Source organism: Lactuca saligna, chromosome 5, assembly GCF_052625555.1.
Source record: "Lactuca saligna cultivar CGN05327 chromosome 5, ASM5262555v1, whole genome shotgun sequence".
In the NCBI taxonomy this organism is placed as follows: Eukaryota; Viridiplantae; Streptophyta; class Magnoliopsida; order Asterales; family Asteraceae; genus Lactuca; species Lactuca saligna.
This window is the reverse complement of record NC_136421.1, coordinates 126,640,187-126,663,073: the sequence shown is the minus strand read 5'-3', so window position 1 is coordinate 126,663,073 and position 22,887 is coordinate 126,640,187. Positions and strand designations below refer to the sequence as shown.

Sequence of the window (22,887 nt, the reverse complement as noted above, 5' to 3'; positions counted from 1 at the left end):
TCTTTTGTGGAAATGTCATAATCAACCAAGTGAAAAAGAATTCTCATCACCCAAGTTTTAGTTGGATAGAAACTTGGAGTTATGCGATTCGAATTGTGTGATGTATGAAACTTTTGATCTTTGGAAGATTAAGATTATTTCCTTGTTCACATGTTTGTGTGAGTCAAGTGAAGGGCTAAAGGATCTAGTACACATTGATGTGGACTGGTCAGACCCACCACAAAAGATGATAAGTTTATTCGTCATGATTTACTGATGGTTTAGTAAATATGGTTATACTTATAAGATTAAGTGTAATTCTGATTCTTTGAAAAGTTTCAAAGAGTGGCAGAACGAATAAGAAGAATCTGTTAGGCAGAAATATAAAGGTTTCTCCAATCTGAAAGGAAAGGATAATACTTTAGCATCATGTTTTATGATCGTCTTAATGATTATGGATCCATGTCACAATTGATCCTCTAAGTACATCTTAGTGCATTTGTATGACTAAGAAGAGGAATCATATATTGTTGAAATGAATTAGTTGAGAGACGAGTCATACTTCGTATCAAATCAAGGTTTAGAGCCATACTCTTGAAACTTATTTCAAGCTAAGTAGGTTTATAACACATCATAAAATGTGGAGTAGAAATGTATTCTTACTCTAGCACATTTGGAATTGGTAGTAGTGTTGTTTTAGTTAAAACAAATGATAAACTAAGACCAATTGCATGAAGTGTTTTCTTGATAAAAACCCACACTAAATCTTTAATATTTGTTTGCCGAGGAATGTTCCTTAACATAAAAACTTATATGTCAAGAAGTCAGTGGGAGTCTTATTGATCTTGAATAGTTTCAGGAGTTGATCAAGAATAAGCCTTTTAGTTATCACTAGCACACGACCTGAAGTTAATAACCAATCGTGTTGACACATTCTTGTTTCTGTGCACCATCCGATTGAGTTGGCAATTCTTATGAGTTCTATGGTTCTCATTAGACTGCAATAGGCAGAGCACGTTGATCAATGATACTACATTGGTTAATGGAAGTGAGTTGCTTAAACAACATGGAAGACATGGTAGGCCCTTATGCTACCATATGGAAAGAAATAAAGAATAAGCAAAGTTCAGTCCATGAAAGGAAAAACAAAATTTTGATTTTGGTTTGTCCTCAACCTTATCTTATGATTGTAGGTTGGAATTGATAAATTCACATGGATAGGAACACATACACCATAAAATCTAGGTGACAAAAGTTTTCGCTCTAATTCTTGAAAAAGATTATGTAGAAACACTTTTGCTAGTATATTTGAATCTTATTGATATCATGGTAAGCCGGTGTGATAATTGCGTTCTCAAATTCTTATATGATTATGGCATCCCTTTTCATAGTTTGAATTGTGAGAAATGGCAAGTAATAGTTTGAACATTCAGGACTTATCATTATAAGTTCTAACTGGGTTTAAACTCACATATATGTTATCTAATGAAAGGTGTATGAACTTGAGAAGTCTGGTTGAAGACTTATCAAGGCATCACATATCGGAAATCTCCACTTTAGTAAGAAAGTCAATAGTATTTATTTCTAAAAGTCCAGTTGATTTATGGGTACATGTCAATGCTAGTGGGGGCATAATTTTTATGTTAAGTATTGCAAGTTGGCAATGCTATTTATAGGAAACAAAGTTTTCAAATTTTCAAGTTGCAGAGTTTAAAAATTGTTTCGTTGTAGAAAGTTATAGGGGAGAGATGTCACACCCCAAAACCAAGAACGGCGGAAACGTTCTGGGGCGGAGGACGTCAAGTACAGTATCACAACAATGTAAAGTAGTAAACAAGCAACAACATCATCCATTGCATTAATAATATAATTATTATACAAGTGTTCTGTCAAATTTTGATAAACACTAAAGCATAAATCAAAATGAAAGATGAGTCTTGAATAAGCTCCATCTTCCTTTCTCCTTGCATCGGTACCTGTCTATGATGACCTGAGGATACAAGTAATTTTGAAAGCGAGTATCAGCTTTGAAACTGGTGAGATCATAAGTATTTTAGTGTCTTAATTTGTATGTAAGAATTTGTAAGTTTATGAACTGTAAGTATAAAAATGTTTGTAAACTGTAAGTATAGTAAATATTTGTAAACTGTAAGTATAGTAAATGTTTGTGAAACAACTGTAAATGTTTGAAAAACTCTAGAAATCCCTATGATTCCTACTTTTATATAAAGGTGTCTTCTACCAAGACTTTACTGTTCTCAGTGTAGTCTTCTACCAAGACTTAACTGTTCTAAATGTTCGTTTCTTGTAAAAGTGTGTAATTTTCCAAAGTGTAACTATCATTATCAAAATATAGTTTTTACATTAAATGTTTAAGTGAAATGACCACTAAATATATGTAAAGGGAAAATAAGTGTAGTACTGTAGTGTTGTATTATAGGAACTACTGCTGTACTAACTACCTTAAACCGGATTTATATTAAGGCATCATGTGATTAATTGCACCATACTATCGACTGGTAACAACGACATACGGATGGTCGTAAAACGGAATGACGTTTGGCACCCGCAGACCTGCAGGTCCGGCTGTAGCTAGCAGTAAGGTGTAGGATAGTCAATCTAGTATAGATCTATACGCAAACTCACGCTCTCCCTCCAAGAGAATTCTGGCTACAACTCAGGTCATGACATTTAAGGCATGCTCCGATACAGTGGATCACAATTATTAACGTATTCATGTATATGTAATGTAATGAACTGTTCTAGCTGTAATGTACGTGCTCTCAACCTAGCAAGTATAGTAATGTAATCGTTCTAGTATCGTTGTATATGTTATTCTCTAGTATAGTTGTATATGTTCTTGTAACGCCCGCAGATCCGGGCTAGTCAATTTAGAGGCAATAGGGGTCGAAAACGACTTTTCGACAAAAAGATTATTTAGAATAAATAATCTTAACCAAGTTGTAGAATATGTTAAACTAAGAACATCGATAAAAAGAACGCCCAAATCTGACTTCGTATGAAGAAGTTATGATTTTTCGAAGTTTCAGATTAGCGGTGTACAGCCCGAAATTCGAATTTTAGATCGATTGATTTTTAGCCGACACAACCTAAACAATAATCGAAGATCTCGTTATTAGTAGCGTAACGATAAAAAGACAGACGAAAATGGACATCGGATAAAAAAGTTATGAGATTTTAACGGACCAATCATGTTCTGGCCTGTTAAAAATATAACTTTAAAAATAAAGTCAAAATTAGCCGACGGAGTCTAAACAAAAGTTGTAGAGTACGTCTCCACCTACGCGTGGATATAAAGAACATCAAAAACGGAGTTCGTATGAACGAGTTACAAATTATAATAGCATATTTACGTATTAAAATAAAGTATAAATCATGTATACGTACACATATATATACATATGTATATATCATTAGAAAGGTATCGACGATGCGGTCATTATAAGACTAATGTTGAGTTCTTTCGACATTAGTTTAGTACAAATATCATTAAATCCATTTAAAATAGTATTATAGAGGGGTGTTTAGTTGTTTATATAACTAAAAGGTCATTAAGTAATTATGGAGGGTAGTTTTTGAAAATTCAATTAGTATAAATAAGAGCCTTGGGCTCTCATATTTCTTGCACGATTCTCTTGATTCAAGAGTCTTTCTCTCCTTATCCCCCGAGCATTTCGGTCCCTCGTGATTCGACTTCTTTTTCTGTAGTTTTAGTATAGTAAGGTGAGCGCTGAAGCGCTGCACGAATCTTTCTTAGAAAGATTCAGCGACAAAGTTCTGCCCCTGCAGAGCCCGACTTCTAGCTAGAATCCCCTTGAAAGTAAGTTATGCTTACCCTATTTTAAATATAGTTTATATTTAAAATTAGTATTGTTATTATAAATTTATAATAAATATTTGAGCTATTATTATGACTTATATAAGTGTCGTTATAATATCTTTTAACTACTCGCGGTACGGGGAATCTGGTTTAAAGGGCCGCATAGGGTTGTTGGATTTCAGAAGTGCTATACGCCAAAATGGTCCTACCCTCCGGTGTTTTATGTCTAGCCCCTGTCTGTACATAGTAGTTAGAAAGTATTGTTTAAACGCTTATATAATAATAATAATAATAATAATAATAATAATAATAATAATAATAATAAGACTAATAATTAGTCATGGTAATATTAGACTAAAATCTAGTGGTGATAATACTAGGTTTCGTCAAAGGAAATTAATTTAAAGTAAACGAAGCGTTGTCCGAGTACCGAGTCACCACCTTCTCAGGTGAGTGCATAGTCCCTTTCATCTTACACATATATATGAAGTAGTTTAATATAAATTACGTGCTATGTGTGCATATTGTCTGAATACTTGCTGGCTATGCTGAGTGAAAGATTTTATACATGTTTTAAATGATTTAAACTATATATGTATTTTATATCTACGAAAATGTTGGGGTAAAACATGGGTAGATATAATAGATGAAATATGAGTTGGATGATGAGTTGAGAGGTGATATAGACTATAAGGTGTGGGTGAGAGGTGTACGATGTGAGAAGCCTTTTTCCCAAAGGATGTCCCCGTCATTCAGCAGAGTATGGATGACAACCACGGACTATCCAAGATAGTCCAGTGGAACACTATCAGGCTCGCAACCTGTAGGTGTTGTGAACGATGTGTTCACCCGGTGTACTCTAAACCTTGGTGATCATGCAGACTTGATACCTAAACCCTGGCGATCATGCAGACTTGGTGCCAAAACCTTGGCGACTATGCAGACTTAGTGCCTATTGTATAAATTCTGGCGACTATGCAGACTTAGTGCCTAAACCCCGGTGACGATGGACTTCGTTCCGATTCCTTAGGATGATCCTTAGGAATGTATGAACGAGGAATAATTGATTCTTAGGGTAGATCCTTAAGAATAAAGCAGATAATAGGGATGGGTAATTGGGTTGATTGTTTGATTGTTTGAAAATAATAATTATATTATTGTGGGTTGAAAACCCTATGTACTCACCAGGTTTCCCAACCTGACCCACTCAGTTTATTTATATCACAGGTGTTGATATGAAGTCACATTACACTAAGAGATTTAAAGAGATGTAGATCACTAGTGTAAATAAATGTAGGTTCTGTTTATGCTTATGTTTTTGTATTAACGATGACATCCCAAATGTTTTAAAATGAACAAAATATGTTTCTTCGAAAATGTTTTAAAAACGTATTTATCATGTTTTTCTGGGAACAAATTTCGCAACATTTTTATTAAAAGAAGTACTCTGATTTTTATAAAGCATAAACAAAAATCGGTCTTTTCTGGCCGTGAAAATGGGGATGTCACAGTTGGTATCAGAGCATTAGTTTAAGCGAACTAGGAATATGGATTTATTTCTAGACTTAAACTTAGAATGCTAAGCGATGATTGTGAGGTGTGAGCACTAGATTATTTTAGGGATTGTGCCTAAAGTGCTTCTATGTGCTAAATGCTTGTGCCTGATATGCTGTTATTTATTCGGATCTATGGTCTATTGCCGACCGGATCTGGAAACCTTATGTGTTTAGGATTCTAAGTGTTTAGCTACGATATTAGAACTAGCATATAAACGTTTCGGAGTGATACGGATGATTTAAACGTCAATCTTAAGTAAAGGTCTAGATTCACCTTATTCGGTGTATAGATCAAGATGGCAAGGACCCGTAGCGGAAACATGAATGCAAATGGGAACCAAAACCAACCCCCGGTGATTGAGCTAATACCGGTTGTGGTAACCGCTGCTGATCCAATAACAATGGCCGGAGTGCAAGCGATGATCCAGGCGATGTTGGATCGTTAAATGGAGGAAACCAGACGTTTGCTCCAGCAAAATCGAGAAGAAGCAACCATACAGATCGAACAGCCCGAGTTGAACGAAGGGCAGACTGAGGAGGGAAACTACAGTGGGACTGTTGGTCAAGCCAACCCACCGATAGTTAGGCAAAACCACCAGGATGGAGGAAATGATGGACGTGGATGCAAATGTAGGGAAAACAATTTTGGTTAAGGGTTAGAGGCCTATCATTTATACAACTAGTTTGGTGAGTTGTTTCAAGGCTAAATCAAGTGTTTGGGCTTCCTATTAACTCCTTTGTGGAGTTTACGGCCCTGGGATCATATCCCATGGAGATTACGGCCATAATCTCCTTTGGGGGAAAGTTTATGGTGCTTTCAAGTCTCTAACACTTCAAGGTTATGATCTATGTTGGGTTCTAGGCATAAGGAAGGAGTTAGGGTGTCATTTGACCCCTTTACAGGGGTTTACGGTCCAAGAACTTGTCTTGGCCGTAAACTCCTTAATACTTGTGATTCCTTATGTTTTCTAGGCTTTAAACACTTTAGGGTACATGTCTAAATTCAACCCTAAGCCTTAGGTAGTGTTTGTGGCATTAAAACACCCATAACTAGAGTTTTCGGCCCATGAACCAGTTGGCCATGTGTTTGCGGCCGTGAACACCCCTAGGTGTTGGTATTTTGATTGTTTTGGGTATTAAACACATCAAGGTAATGTGCTATGCTAGTCTCTTGGCTCAATGAAGGCATTTAGGGTATTTTGGCAACCAAAAATGGAGTTCACGGCCCTGGAACATCCTTGGCCGTGAACTCACTTTCACCATTGATTTCAAATTGTTTTGGTGTCCTAAACATGCAATGGTGGGTTCTAGTTTGAGATCCGAGGCTTTGAGGGACATTGGGACACTTTTAGCCCTTAAAATGGAGTTTACTCCCCAAGTGTTCTTGGGCGGTAAACTCCCGAATTGTGACATCCCCATTTTCACGGCCAGAAAAGACCGATTTGTTTATGCTTTGTTTTATAAAATCAGAGTAATCTTTTAAAGAAAACAGTTACGGAATTTGTTCCCAAAACAAAATGTGATAAAAATTATCAAAACATTTCTCGAAGAGAATGTATTTTCATTTAATAATAAAACCTCGGGATGTCATGTTCCGATACAGACATATAAGCATAAACAAAACTTACATTTAATTACACAATTGATTTATATCTCCTTTAAATCTCTCTGTGAAATATGTCTTCGTATTAATACCTGTGATACAAAGAAAACTGAGTGGGTCAGGCTTGGGAGCCTGGTGAGCATATAGGGTTTTCAACCCACAATAATATAATTATTATATTCAACCATCAAACAATCAACTCAATTACCCATCCCTATTATCTTCTTTATTTCTTAGGATTTTACCCTAGGAATTCAACTACCCGTCATTCATTCATTCCTAAGGATTGACCTAAGGAATTAGCACAAACTTCCATTGCTACATAAGGCGCATCTGCCAACATTATCCTTTAAGCGCCTCTGCCAGGATTACGTCATACACTATGAGGTGCGACTGCCAGGTTTATGATATTCTTTTTTAGGCGCATCTGCCGACATTATCCTATAAGCGCATCTGCCAGGATTATCCTATAAGCGCATCTGCCAGGATTACGACATTCACTACTTGGTGCATCTACTGATATTATTCTTAAACGTATCTGCTAGTATTATGATATTCTCTAATTGATGCATCTACCAATATCATTCTTAATCATCTTTCATACCTCATCGTTTTATCACATACCAACTATCTCATCAATCCATGTTCTACCCAACATATTTGTAGATATAAAATACATATACAATTTAACTCATTTAAAAACTATATAAAACATCCATCCCACACTCATCTCAAATAAACAACAATATATAAACACATAGCATGTATTTTATAACAAATACTTCATATTTATGTGTTAAAAGAAAGTAACTACACACTCACCCAAACATATACTTAATACAGTCAAACAATACTTGTATTATATTTTTTGGAAAGGGAACTTCCCTAACGAGGGTTTCCGGGCCAGCTTTCGCGCACCGACTAATCCCCCGCTGCAAACATAAAGCTTTGCCTCATGCCCTGGAGTCACTGCAGGCGAACCTCCATGGCCACAAGGGCTGAGTGGTGCCAGGATTTGAACATGGGTCAATAGGTTATCCACCATATCTTCCACATGCCTTACCAAGTCACCACAACCCAAGTGGTTACAATACTTGTATTATACCCGTGTTTATGAAAGAGACTATATACCCACACATATAAACAACTTTATATTATACACATAGCACGTATTTTTATAGCAAATACTTAATATTTATGTGTTAGAAGAAAGTAACTACACACTCACTCAAACATATACTTAATACAGTCAAACAATACTTGTATTATACCCGTGTTTATGAAAGGGACTATACACCCACACATAAAAACAACTTTATATTATACACATAGCACGTATTTTTATAGCAAATACTTAATATGTATGTGTTAGAAGAAAGTAACTACACACTCACTCAAACATATACTTAATACAGTCAAACAATACTTGTATTATACCCGTGTTTATGAAAGGGACTATACACCCACACATATAAACAACTTTATATTATACACATAGCGCGTATTTTTATAGCAAATACTTAATATTTATGTGTTAGAAGAAAGTAACTACACACTCACTTGATCAGAAGATGATCGGACAGCACTACGGCTTGTAGAAGTAGTATTCTTCGGTAGATCTGGAAGATCTTCACAAAAAACCAGACTCCTCGCGGGCAGAGCTTCGGCTCGGGAATCGCACTTCTCGGGATCTTCGGGGCCTCGGGACTTGCTTCGGGGCTCGGGAAAGATACCGGGGCTTCGGGATATTTCTTGCACGAAAAACGATGCAAAAACGCGAGAAAACGGGAAGAAATGAGCAAACTACTCAGCTGCCCTCGACACCCTTTTATAGGGTCTGGAAGGCCGATTTACGTGGGGCGTAATCTTAGGTTACGCGGGGCGTAACCTGGATAAGCCCGGTGACTCCCCCCCTTGGATAATATCGAAAATTTATATTTAAATAAAGTATCGAAAATATTTAATAAACTTCAAAAATTAATATCTTCCTCATACGAACTCCGTTTTCGACGTTCTTTATATCCACGAGTAGGTGAGACTACGATCTACAACTTTCGTTTAGACTCTGTTGGCTGATTTTGAATTTATTTTTATTATTTATTTTTAGTAGGCCGGGACAGGAAAACTCCGTTATAAAATCATTTCTTCATCCGACGTCCGTTTTCGCCTATCTTTTTATCGTTTTACTAAAATTAATGAGATATTCAATTCTCATTTAGATTGTTTCGGCTAAAAACTGCTCGGTCTCAAATCGAGCAATCGGGCTGCATACCGCTAAGTCAAAACTTCGAAAAATCATAACTTCCTCATACGAAGTCAGATTTGGGCGTTCTTTTTTATGCACGCTCATGGTTTAACGTATTCTACGACTTTCATTTAGATTGCTAAGGCTAAATATCGCTCTAACGTAAATTCACTAGTGAAAAACTTAGATCCAAAGCAATTAGGGTTGCATGAACACATAGGTTGTAGTTATGCTCAAAACCCATCAGTAACTTGATGTTATAAAATGTATTGTTGTATATGATTTGATGAGTAAATAACACAAGAATATAAGTCAAAGTTTATCTGTTCCTTTTGCCATATGGGGTAAAAGCGATATCTTGGGCCCCTTGATGATTTTGTGTTGACTTATGTGTCTGGCCTGGTCGGGACTGAATTGATGTGTTCAATTAAGTTCATTATCATACAAATCAGAAATCGAGAAACAACTATTGGACAATGAGAATGATTCTATTCCGTGTCATTTGTCCACATGATATCTTGTAGAACGGAGGATTATATGATCCCTTATCTTAGGACACGTAACTGACTGGGTCAGAGTTTGACAACGGCTTTGAGAGCTACGATTGCTAGTCAAATTTTGAGGTCATATTTGCAATCATAGTTATTAGACTTATCTAAATGAGAGATTGTTGGATTAGGTGTTTAAGCCCATACCTATAATTGATATGTACTTGATTTGATAGTAGCATCCTCCTTTTGGGTTGCCTTCACACTGACAACTAGACATGATGACTATTGGAGAAAGATGTTGAATTTATTATTTGGAATAATAAATTGGTGTATAAAATGATTTATTAATATGTTATGAGAATAATATATTAATTAGAAATCATATTATTAATTAGTATTTAATCATAAATTAATTTGGAATTGATTTTAGGTTGTTTTGCAATTATTTGATAGTTGAGATTTTGTGCTCTTGGATCACCCTTATTGGGGTAGGCCGAAAATCACTAGAAGATTCTAGAGATTTTCGTCCAAGCCTTATGGATGGGAGTCTATAGGCTGGTTAGGCCCTAAGCTAAGGAATTAAGGTTTTCCACATCAAAATCCTAGCTGCCTTAACTATAAATAGAACCCCCAAGCCCTCATAATTTCATGCACCTCCAAGGAACCCTAGAATAGCCGAAATTTTGAGCAAGTATCTCCTCTCTCCTCTCTCTTATATTCATCCTCTTTCCCTACTATATATGTGAGCCATCAAAGGTACTACACATGTGGTACTTGTTCTCAAAGCAAAGGATCTTCAATTTTTTCTATTGTTATTACTACATAACAATAAAGGTATGTGATCTGATCTTTCTTTTATGGATTTCGAAATTATTAGATGCATGCTAGGGTTTATAGTTTTGTGTTCAATGCTTGTATGTCTAATAGTGAAAACATAGATCCTCAAATTAGGGTTGCATACACACATATGATTGATTGCTATGTTGAAAACCCATCAATGTTGTGGGCTCAGGAGTAAGCCAGACGTGAGTTGTGGGCCTGAAGGTAAGCCAGACTCATGTTGTAGACTCTGGGCTAATCCATTCTGTTAGTTGTGGACCCAATATGCATGTTGTTATGTGTTGTGTGGTAGTACTTTGGGGGACTCACTAAGCTTTGACTTACAGTTTTAATTTTATGTTTCAGGTACTTCGGATGATCATGAGAAATCGAATATGTGATCGTGCACATCCTCTTGGTTTTGATGATTTTGATTTGGGACACTCTGATATATGATTTCTATGTTTGAGAATAATGTTTTGTAAATGCTTGGTTGATTTGGGATTTTATTTGAAAACAATGATTTCACTTGATTTAATAATGAAAAAAATTTACCAAGATTTTGGGATGTTACAACATGACCTCTTTGGCTATCATATCTGATAGATCCAATTCAGTTGAAATGACTAATCAAGTCGTGTTTCCGAACGCATATCACAAACTATATTGTTGCCATTTGTTAAGGAGTGTGAGAATAAAGATCAACAAACGAGAGAGAAACAAAATTTTGTTTTCGGAGGCTACAAAAGCTTACTGATGGTCTGATTTCAAATAAATCTTGGCTAGGCTACGTCGTTCCCTATCCGAAGACTGTCGTACATTGATAGACAAAATCGGTTTCCACAAATGGGCAAGGTTGTGTGTGTTTCCCTGTGGTTCGGTATGATATAATAACATAGAACAACATATAGTCCATCAATGTGTTATCAAAAGACGCATGAAAACTACTAATACCAATGATGATTGACTTCTTTCGAGCAACAATGCATCAATGGTGGTGTCAACGACGTAATGGTGGAGGTAATTATTTAAATTATAGTACTTCAATGGTAATTCTACTATAATTTAGTGTGCATGACAAGATATACATATTTTTTAGCTCCAAGAAAAAAGATATTAATGAGTATGATGAGAAGGTTATTGAAAGGAAGATCAACAAATTCTCCGGTTTTCGAGTATAGCAAGTTTATGAAAGAAGATATGAAGTGACTAACCAAATGAAAATTGGTATAGTCAACTTGGAATCTCGTTGCTGCACATATGGAAAATGGAAATTATCTAGTATACCTTACTCTCATGCTATGGCGTTATTCAGAGAACTGAGATATCAACATTACATTCAATGGGTGATACCGTACTTCACACTGAAAACATATCGATCAACATATATATATATATATATATATATATATATATATATATATATATATAGGTTGTGTTTCCTGTGCCAGTTCTAGCTGAATACCAACAACCAGATGAAGTCATGGTTGTATTACCACCATTCATGGACAAACGAAGAAGTCAGACGAACAACAAACCATAATCGTATCCCATCCCAAGGTGAATGTTCGAATCAGAAAAATGCAGTTGTTGCCTAAGGATCAGTCACACAAGCAAAAATTGTCACGCTTGGTTCCTATAGATTCAATAAAATTGAATCTTCAAGTAGGACTAAATCAAGTTTCAAAAGTAAAGGTAAGTTTAACAGTAGATCTAATGTCAAAACTAGTAAAAACCTAGTCAAGAGTATGATACTGTTGATCTAAATTACCCATAGTAATGTTTGTACCAAATTAAAATATTATAGAAATTCTTCTTCAGTCATATAAACTTGTTTTTTTCTACATCATGATAAGGAAATTGTCACAAAATCACCATAATTCAAATATCAGGGTAATCGGCAACATTTATCCATGGTGAATTCTTAGTCCACCACAAAGCAGCACGCACCTGCGGAGTAGACTGCAACAACTTGTTGGGGGGGGGGGGGGGGGGCGTCACATAAAATAATATATATAAAGGTTAATGTTATGTTATTTTATCATATTAAGTTATATGTTATAAGTTAAACTCTCTCTCTCTCTCTCTCTCTCTCCACCCGACAATATATTGCCATATTTAGTTTCTATATATATATTTTTTTTATTTTCACACTTTCTCCACATAAGTTTTGTATATTTTCTAGTTTACTCCTTTCACTTTCGAAGTTATGTAATTTTGGCCAACTTGGGTCCCCTACAAAGTGGAGATTAGGCAGTTTCTAGTAGGGGTGTGCAATAAACCGCACAAACTGCATAAACCGCATGCACTAAACCACACCGCATGATGCGGTTTAAAACATTCGCGGTGCGGTTTGCGATTTGTATTTGTGTTAAACCAAATTATACGGTGCGGTTTGCGCTTTATGATTACAAAATTACGGTTTAAACCGTACTGCGTTGATAAAATCAATTAATGATTATATATATATATATATATATATATATATATATATATATATATATATATATATATATATATCGAAAATATTTTGATATGTGCTTAATTAGTGACATTATCTTAAGTTTTTGAAATGTAAACTTAATTACTCCAAAATTTAATGGAGTGACTATATATATATATATATATATATATATATATATATATATATATATATATATATATATATATATATATATATATATATATATATATATATATATATATATATATTTGTCTTAAATTCATTTTCAACTAACATTCAGTGATCATTATTTTAAACTTATGTATATTCACAATTCTATGACCATCAAATTTCTTTAATGACCACTTTGTGAGTCGTTAGTGACGAAAATGATAGCATTGTCATTAAATTTAAAATAAATAATTAGTTAAACCGCATAAACTGCCCACACGAAGCTGCACTGCATAATGCGGTTATGAACGTTCGCGGTGCGGTATGCAATTTCTAAATAACTCAAACCGCATATGCGGTTTTGGCTCTAAACCACACGAAACAGTACCGCGCACACTCTTAGTTTCTAATATATATTAAAACAAATTGCCTTAACAAGAGTAACGTCTAATGAACTTCAAACTTTTACCGCCACATTTTAATCACTTTCATTTGTAGCCTATAAATATTTTTAGTTTTAAAGTTTTCCACAAAGCTTTTGAATTTTAACATATTTATTCTATATAATTTTGTAATTTATACAAAAGGTCCTTATAAAGTTTTTTCTTTACAAAAATAAGATATGTTTAATAACTCGTAAGTTGACAGGTTTGACACTTATAGAGAAAATAAATTAAAAAAATTATCTCCGTAATTTACATAAAACATCTTTGTGCATTTTTTTTATAGAAATGGTTCGTATATTTAAAAAATCAACAAAAGTCCCTACCTAATGAAAATTTGAAGATCACGGCTCCCCACAACATAGTCATCTTTTGTCTTTAAACTTTTTTGGTTTCACGTTTTCGCCACATGAATTTGTATATTTACCTGTTTGCTCCTTATACTTTCATATTTACATGTTTCTGTAATTTTAAAACATTGATTATAATAGATATATAGATAAAGATGTTTTTTTTTTCCTATTATCTACATTTTTCATATGGCTATCACTTAACTTTTACTATATAATTAATTTATCAACTACAACTAGTTATAAAGAAAAATCATATTTTCAGCTAATCTACACAACCAAAACCTCTCTCTATCTTTTTTTTTTCATGAAAACATTCACGTTTTCTAGACTCGAAAACATCAATACAAATACACATTTATATTCTTGACACAAAAATTCTAATAATTTCAATCTAAATAATCCAATCAAATATCATAAACACAATTCTATCCCAAAAACATCCATTATATCCATGCCCTTAACAATTCAACAAAATGCCTATTCGATCATAAAGAGATGTTTTCAAGATATGTTTGATCATTTGTATAGATACCATTATTACTATTATTAATATGATTTACTTGTTTTAATATTGTTCGATTGAAATATTGTTCCAAACCATTATGTGTATTCTAGGGGACGAGGTACAAAATTTCATCCTGACATCCCAAAATATTGCTCATGATCCATAAATTTCAGTATTAAGTATTAATACATGGTGTCCTCATTTCATAACCAAAGACCCAACAAACCCTAATCTGTCTTCATAAAGAATAAATACAACACTTGCAAATTAAAAATTAAAAAAAAAAAATACAAAAGTCCAAGATACCAACTTCCTATCACAAATATTGAAACATAATAAAAAACATTGCATAAACCCGAAAATCGGAACAAGAAATCCCTCATAATTTGACCTAAATAAAGATGGACATATCCGGATATCCGTCAAAACTTTGACCATCTAAACCCGATTAGAATATATAATTAGTGACAATGATTGGTTGGTTTGGTTGTATATAATTAAAGGTATTGCGATTGTATTCTCTCCCTGTTTTGTTCCCACCACATTTTTGCATGCACTTCCCCAAACTTTTCACGACTGCATAACACAAAAAAAAAAAAAAAAAATGATATAATTTTTTTTTATAAAAAATTAAAGTTCGTATTATAATCGAAAGAAATGAAAATACAATGCTATAATTACCTGAATCTAACACGTCGTAATTCTCTAGTGCCATCTGTCAACTGTCTGATGGTAATATAAACACCTGGCTCGTCTTGCTCAACCCATTCAGACTCTGTATCACTTGCATTGCTAACAGAAATCGAAGCCTCATCTCTTGAAGATGTTGTTGTCCTTGACGCCTCCATGGACGACATCTCACCCTTGGACCCACCTGCCACGTAGGCACTGGGGCCCACGTTGTAGTGGTGGGCCCCGCCTTGGTCTGGGGGTTTGTAGTAGTTTCTGTTGTTCCAATCTTTGTTGATTGATGGTGTCATCATTGGACTCTCCCTTGCGGATCCAAGTCGTGAGTAGGAAGAATCTCTCTGTATAATTTTTTAAATATTTAATTTATTTGTTTATTTATTATAAATAAATAAATGAAAATACAGTATTACTTATTACCCCATCTTCAGATTGAGAGGGTGTATTTAAAGCTTGGCAGTTGAATCTTTGGACATTGTAAAGTTCCATTATTCTGTCATAATTCTCACCCCACCACCTCTGAGCTTGCCATTTGTTGAACATCTCCCGGCTTTCATATATTTAAAAATTAAGAAATGTCAGAGTTTTTATAAAAAAAAATTAAATGAAAAACTAACAACGACTTTCTCATTTTGGGTAAAATTAAAGAAATAACAACGCGCAGTGCTTTCATTTATTTGTGTATTATAGCATCTCACTTTCATTGTTTTCCATTACACTGTTGTACTTTCAATTCTTTTTTTTTTTTTTTTTTTTTTTTTTAAGAGATGGAAATTTTGGGACAACTACAACCATGTTATTTTGAAATGGGTGAAAACATAAAGTTAGGAATAAAGTCTTACTTGAAACGAATTCGTTTAAGGTCATTGCCACCATTAGGCAAGGAAACGAATGTGATTTGGACACCTGGCTCAACCTGAGCCATCCATTCTTTAGGCTCATCTTCATCTTCCAAAACCAAATGACCAGATTGTCTTGGAGGTTCGAATCCTGCATTTGTTTGATGTGAATCATTGTTGCTAGTGAAATCCCATGCAGGAGTACTAGAACTAGTGCTTCCTGATTGCATATAAGGGTAGTGGGCCCCCCCTTCAGATATAGTCTCAAAGTCTGGGTAAGCTCTATGTGGTGGTGGTTTCTTGTAGTTGCTAGGTCCTATTGGTGGTTTTCCCTTTGAAGTTCCAGACACTTTTAATGCATCCTTTATCTGTATATCATAACACAATCATCAGCAAAATAACACTTCGATTTCTTATACTGTGTTTGGCATGCATTAGATTGGAATACTACGTTTGACATTTATTGGATTGAAGTCTGTCTGGACTTTGTACTGCATTTGACATGCATTGGACTGGAATCTGGATTGTGTTTCTCGAGTATTGGGAATACTGTGGAATCTGGATTTTGTACTGCGTTTGGTGTGTATTGGATTGGAGTCTGGACTTTGTGCTGCGTTTGACGTGTATTGGACTGGATTGATGTCGATAGGAGAAAAATAATGTTTTTTGAAGAAAGGTGGAAAATGATGGGATGGGAGTTGTTGTAGATCTTATATTTGTGGAAAAGACGAAAATGACCTCCTCGTCATCGTTATTATCAAATTAAAAAGTTTTGTAATGTAAAGTAGTTATTTTTCATTTAGGTTTAGTTTGTGAGATCTATCTTAAAAGAAGAAGTGATAAAAAGCAAAAAGTAAAGATCCACGTTCACAAAATAAGTTGTGGAACAATTGGTTTGAAGGGCTCACTTTTGTATTTCTTCTTTTAATGACTATTCAAAGCATAATAATACAATAATCTCACTTTGAAAAGTATAATATTTTGCTGGAATAAAGTTCAAATTAAAGAAAGTTTTTATTTTATTCTACAAAACTTGATCTAGTTATTCACACTACAAGTTCTTTGATGTATCACAAAACCATATAATTAAGCAAACATAACTGACATCCGAAAAAATAAGAGTTTTTATCTGTGTTTGGGATGTATTGGACAACTGTTAGACCCTTAGTCAATCATTGACTATACAAAAGACGTAAATATCCATCTCATTTTCTATCTTCTGGAAAACTCAGACAGTTCGGTCAAACCCAGTCCAGCTTCATCTCATGTAACAACACAAGCTAAAAGTGTTGTCATGGTAAAATGGGTCTAAATCAAATATGAACAATGCTTTACTAAAGTTTTCATAGGAAACTAAAGGATAAAACCTTGATAAAACTTTTAGAAAATTTCTTTGTATTTTATCATTAGTGATTTGAATTCCATTTGATATGAGGGGTCAGAGTGAATTAGACAAATATTCAATGAGGGTCCCACTATAAGACACTCGTGTGTCCCTTTTCCCAACATGGGTGTCCTGTCTTTTCCTCAAGATATACCATACTTCCCCCCTCCCACACATCCACTTTTTGCATGGTGTGATTGGAATATAATTTTTTAACCATCATTTACTCTACCCATATCTAATCCAAATACTTGTTATCATTGTTTATATTTTTTTAAGAAAGTTTTTTGAATTCTTTATATTTTCATTTTTTCTATTTAGAAGCCATTAAAAAACCTTCTTTTATAGAAAAACTACTAATAGTTTGTATTTCATTTAATCTATTATATACATGTCAAAATCGATTAGCATGTTACAAATTGTCACAAGGACAAACAACACAATGTGATATATCTTTTGTTGATTAGAAATCAGTCAAATCATTATAAGCGTTTGTAAGTTGTAACCTCTAACTGATTTTAGTCTTTTATGTTGAAATTTTAAGTTTTTCTCCGAAATTTGACGTTGTTTTTATGTAGTTTTTTAGAAAAACTAAATAATAATTTTAAAAAAAATTAAGTCTAAAAGCAAATACCCATTGTGTCCCCACCCTAGATCTACCCCAACCTAGAGACTAGAGTCTCTTTCCCCCAAGCTGAATGAATCTTTGTTTAGTCATTGCTTAACTGCACTTTTTTCATATTTTCGATTCTTTTCATCTCTTTTTTCATTAAAAGAAATCAAAGAATCTAAAATCGTATATAAAAGTACATAAACTGTACGGATACCCCAAAGATTTTGGTTGTTTTAGTAAGCAAATGATGATGGGAATCAAGTTACAAGATTGTGTCTAATCTTTTCTAACCAAAAGAGCGAACTTTGCATTTCTCAGTTTAAATTTAAAACTTATTTTAAAGTAAATTTAAAAATACTTTAATTGTAAAAACTGTCTATTAGCCTGTGGTGCAGATTTTATCAAGAGGTCAAAGCATCGTAAATATGTATACAATGACCAAATTTAATGCACCCGCTAGTAGTTACACTATTAACAACAGTTTATTTCTTTTTATTATTTTTTTTTTTTAAGAAAAAAAAAAGTCATATTCGACAAATGAAATATCAGAAAGAAAACAACCCACCAACTTTCTTGAGCAGTTCACACATTTATTTAATCATGTCAATTTTGGGTATTTGAATTAATAATCGTACTTAATGTAACATTTATTTTTAACTAAATATAGCAAACCTAAACTAGAGTGGCAGTTTTTTTTTTTAATTTTTTTTAGAATTAAACATTTTCTGAACAGATCCCTATATTCTAAAAAACTTTCGCATTGAGAATGAAAAAAGTTTGTGGTCCTACTTCTAATTATAGACTAGACATGGCAATAGCTTTCTTCTAAGAAACAACAATTTAGTTAAATTAGAACCAGAATAATCCCAAATTGTAACGTTTTATTGATTAAACATAAACCCCACGTCACATGAAAACCTTCTTTAGTGTCAGATTTTTCATACGACATTTTGAATTCAAAAGCTTCAAACGCCACTATGGAAAAATAAATTAAAATTTTGTCATATGGAGCATGTCTCTTTGTTGGATAATGTTTTGTACGATAAATTTTATAATAACAATGATCAAAAGGATATACTCATCTTTTTACATATAAAAAAATATCGATAATGAAACTTTATTAGGTTTCACGTGTTGTGTTTGAGTCTTTATGCAAGTCTTCATTGTAGTATTCGCATTGGCTTCGTAGTTGTTTGTTAGTTAGTTTGACAAGGTGTCTTAGCTTATGTGTCGTGATCTGATTGGTCATTTCTTACTACCATTTGTAATTGAGCTTCTTACTCTTTAATCGAAAAACCAGATCATATTTACTTGGTTGTGTTCATTCATTTTCTTGGTTACAAACATGATTTCTATATTTTAGAATCTGATCGATCCGAAATATTGCCAAATATGACATAAGTTTTTAATTGTGTTTGTTAAACAAAAAGACTTTTAAATTTTTATAAGGAGTGCTAAGAAAGAAAATTCAAAAACTATAGCATAAAATATAAATATCCCACGTACAAATACAAGTATAAATAAATAAATAAATATTTTAAAGTGGTGCCAAATGCCAATAAATGTCATAAGCATGGTCTGTTGAAAGATTTTGTTTTGTCTGACAAAAACGGGAAAAGATACAATAAAGAAGAATCACAAGCAGAAAAAAGCAAAGAGACTACTGCTAGTAATAGGCAAATTAGCCACACATAGAATGAGGACAATTCTTTTAATATTTACATGCAAATAGTGTGTAGCGTAAGATAGATATAAGTAGGGACGGGAAGCTAACCTGCGCCGTCAGGCTTTTGACGGCTTCTTTTCCACTAGGAGTCCCACGCGCTCCCACTTCTTCTCCACCATCCTCTATCTGTTGCTTCGAACACGTTATACACGTCAGCATTCTTTTTTTTTTTTTTTTTTTTTTTTTAATTACCCTTTTTCACCTTCTATTCTATCCTTCTTTGTATATTTTTAACCACTGCATAACAAAAATATAAAGAAATCAATTTTAGCACATTTGGAGGCGAATAAATCAATTTTAGTAAAATCATTTATTGTTAACAATGTATCATAATATGGTTTCCATAAAACGAATTAAATATCACAAATAGAATTAAATGTTGAATATTTTGTAATTTCAAATGGCTGATATAGTTAAGTGTTATATCTAAAAAAGATTGTTTCCATAATTTCAAGAAAGTCAATAGTTTTTAGGGTTAAAGGTTAAATACAATAAATAAAACATGGATTTTTATGTTATTTTAGTACAAAAACATTTTAAACATTAATTTTTTTTACTATAATATTACATTTTGGAGATATATGGAATCATAGAAATATTATGCGGATACAAAATATTAGAATATTACATTTTATAATATAATATCATTATAGTTAAAATAAATCGAAAAAACAATATTATAATTTAATAAAGTTTTCAAAATACATTGATCTTAATAAAGAAGTAAAAATGTATTATTATAAAAAAAATAAAAAAAATTTATTTTTCCATCTTTTTGCATCTAACTCTACATTTTTTATAATATTTTGACATATGATATTAGAATATTATAATAATAGTAACATTATTGCATCATCCTACACCATAGAATGTTCATTGGGCCCACATGATTCCCGAAATTGAGCAATATTATATGGCTTAAGAACACAACCACCAAACTTTTATCTAGAAAAAGAAAAGAGAAAACAAATCTTATTGTTGTGATTTTAAGTATATTACATTTAATCACGCATGTACAATTTGAATGTGACATCAAATGTTCTTTTTTGAAAAGGGACAGAATATATTTTAAAGTATACGATTTGGTACGAATTGGACAAAAATAAAAACCATAGTTGTAATGGATATAACCAATTATCTATGGACCACAAACTTTGGTTACAAACAATAACTATATATAAAAGATAAATAATTGAACTACATGATAATAACAGTTTCTTTTCATAGTACAAATGACAATAAAGGGCATTACATTGCGTATTGGTGAAAAGGAAAAATAACGTCAACAGAAAGAATGAAAATCAATTTTGTCATCACAAAATGTAGCATCATAATTGTTTACTTAAATGAAAAAGAAAATTTGTGATGTTTTTGTCCGACAATATAAAAAAAAATAATAATAATACTTCTTGAATAAATTGTCATTGTTTCAAATTATTGAATGCAAGATTTTGTCCGTTTTAATGCTATTAAATAAAGTATATATTATTTTGTCAGCCGTTCAAAAAAATAAAAAATATTTAAAGTTAAGAACTGAAGATCGAGAAAAGAAATAAATAGAAGTTTATCCAAATCAAAGAGATTCTATATATCCAGGTGTCATTCTGTTTTCTTTGAGATGTAATCATGGAAGGTTAAAGGTTAAGATTAATTTAGAAGTAAATTAGATTGTTTAAAATAATAATAATAATAATAATAATATAGTATTTTATAATTTAGAGAGATTTAATTGATTGATTACGTGGATGAGAAAAGGAAAAGAAAATTCCAAGACAACATTTTCTTGGGGGAAAGGAAAAGGAAGAAGAACAAATAAAGAGAAAGTGCAGAGAGCTCTCCGGGATCAGAAATTGCTTTGTTTTGCTTTACCCATTTTTAATAAAAATAAACGATTGCTCTACAGATGGAAAGAGACGTTTATTATACATATTCTTAGCAAAATCGTAACTGAATCAAATTAACATTTGCACCAGATTCTATGAAGTTGCAATAATTAATCCGATTGTATATTATATAACAAAAGATTTGATATTTTGTTATTAGTTATATAATCATCAGATTCTGAGCATCACCATCACTGATGACTGATGAGAGAGAAAACGATGAGAGAGAGAGAGAGAGAGGGGGACTGGAAATGGAATGATGATGATGATTTTCAAATTATTTCCGATTGCGCTGTTGGAAGAAAGAGTGGGAATCGTATGATCAATCGCTTTAAAAGTGTAGAATGCACTGAAAGTGTTCGATGAATTGACAAACAGACAAATCGAAAACAAAATCATGCAAAAATTACCTCCGAAAACGACTGGCCTTGGCAGGGACAGACTCTGTTCTTGTCGCTATTTCCCCCCCCTTCTTCAATATTCGTTCGTATCTAAACTTATATGAACCTCAGCTTCTCCTGCAAATCGAAAAATAACAACTGAATTCAAACCAAATCTGGCATAAAACTATCCTAACTTTTCAAATAGAATGAAAGTGTACAGCATCAATGACTGTTTATGTTTCGATTTTGAGATAATTAATACACCAAAAAAACAAAAAATTACCAAAATAAGAACGTTCTCAAATTTTGGCAAAATGCTGCAACAATCTCAGTTTGAAAAGAGATGTTTTTTTCTTTCAAATAACCGATGAACAATCGGAGACTCTTACTGATATTCCGGTGTATCTCCGATGATGATTAGGATTTGGTAGGTTGCGAGTGGTTGTACGTTAAGAATATGCACTTGAGAGAGAAACTAAAAATGGCTAAAGAGACAAGAAAAGAGAAACATCGCTCGTATTTATATAGGGGGTAAAAAATTAACGCCGTCTTCTCCGTTACTTTCTTAGCGGAAAACGTTTGTTCGACATTTACCATATTTGGGAGAAAATAGAGATTCCTCTCTTTACCATTAAGGAGTTACTTTTTGGTTGTTTAAAATATTACAACAAATAGGAAGTATTTTGAAATGGGAGATGATTTGCACAGATGGTTGTATTTATTTGCCAACTGGAATGATTGCATGCTAAATAGTTCAAACTAGTTTAGATTTGACATCATCTTCTTTGCTCCATGAATCTTGTTAGTTACCTCTTCCATGTGTCCATGAGACACGTGTGCAGGACATCAACGGGTGAAGTTGTTGTTAATTACAATTCTATAATGCATAAATTGTTGTGTATGATACAAAATTGTTGTGTACG

General features: G+C 33.1%; 1 protein-coding gene across 2 annotated transcripts; it reads right to left on the bottom strand.

The window, feature by feature from the left end:
• Positions 1–14,624: 14,624 nt before the first annotated feature.
• LOC144998628 (protein BREVIS RADIX-like) lies at positions 14,625–22,468 on the bottom strand. 2 transcript variants are annotated; one of them, XM_078958365.1, is made up of 7 exons: positions 22,354–22,468; positions 21,992–22,099; positions 19,747–19,935; positions 15,979–16,343; positions 15,557–15,686; positions 15,131–15,477; positions 14,625–15,025 (listed from the first exon to the last, which is right to left on the bottom strand). In XM_078958365.1, exons 3-7 carry the CDS (start codon positions 19,855–19,857, stop codon positions 14,947–14,949), a joined length of 1,032 nt encoding a protein of 343 aa, XP_078814491.1. In that variant the 5' UTR covers positions 19,858–19,935; positions 21,992–22,099; positions 22,354–22,468; the 3' UTR covers positions 14,625–14,946. The 2 variants fall into 2 exon arrangements, with proteins under 2 accessions (XP_078814491.1, XP_078814490.1); XM_078958364.1 differs by having other exon boundaries at positions 22,248–22,467.
• Positions 22,469–22,887: the final 419 nt, after the last annotated feature.

Excerpts from the sequence above, each read along its gene's own strand:
- LOC144998628 (XM_078958365.1), bottom strand. The coding sequence starts at position 19,857 with ATGCTGACGTGTATAACGTGTTCGAAGCAACAGATAGAGGATGGTGGA. Across the intron at positions 16,344-19,746 it reads TCAAAAGCCTGACGGCGCAG|ATAAAGGATGCATTAAAAGT; the intron begins GTTAGCTTCCCG and ends TATGATATACAG. Across the intron at positions 15,478-15,556 it reads CCTCTCAATCTGAAGATGGG|AGAGATTCTTCCTACTCACG; the intron begins GTAATAAGTAAT and ends AAAATTATACAG.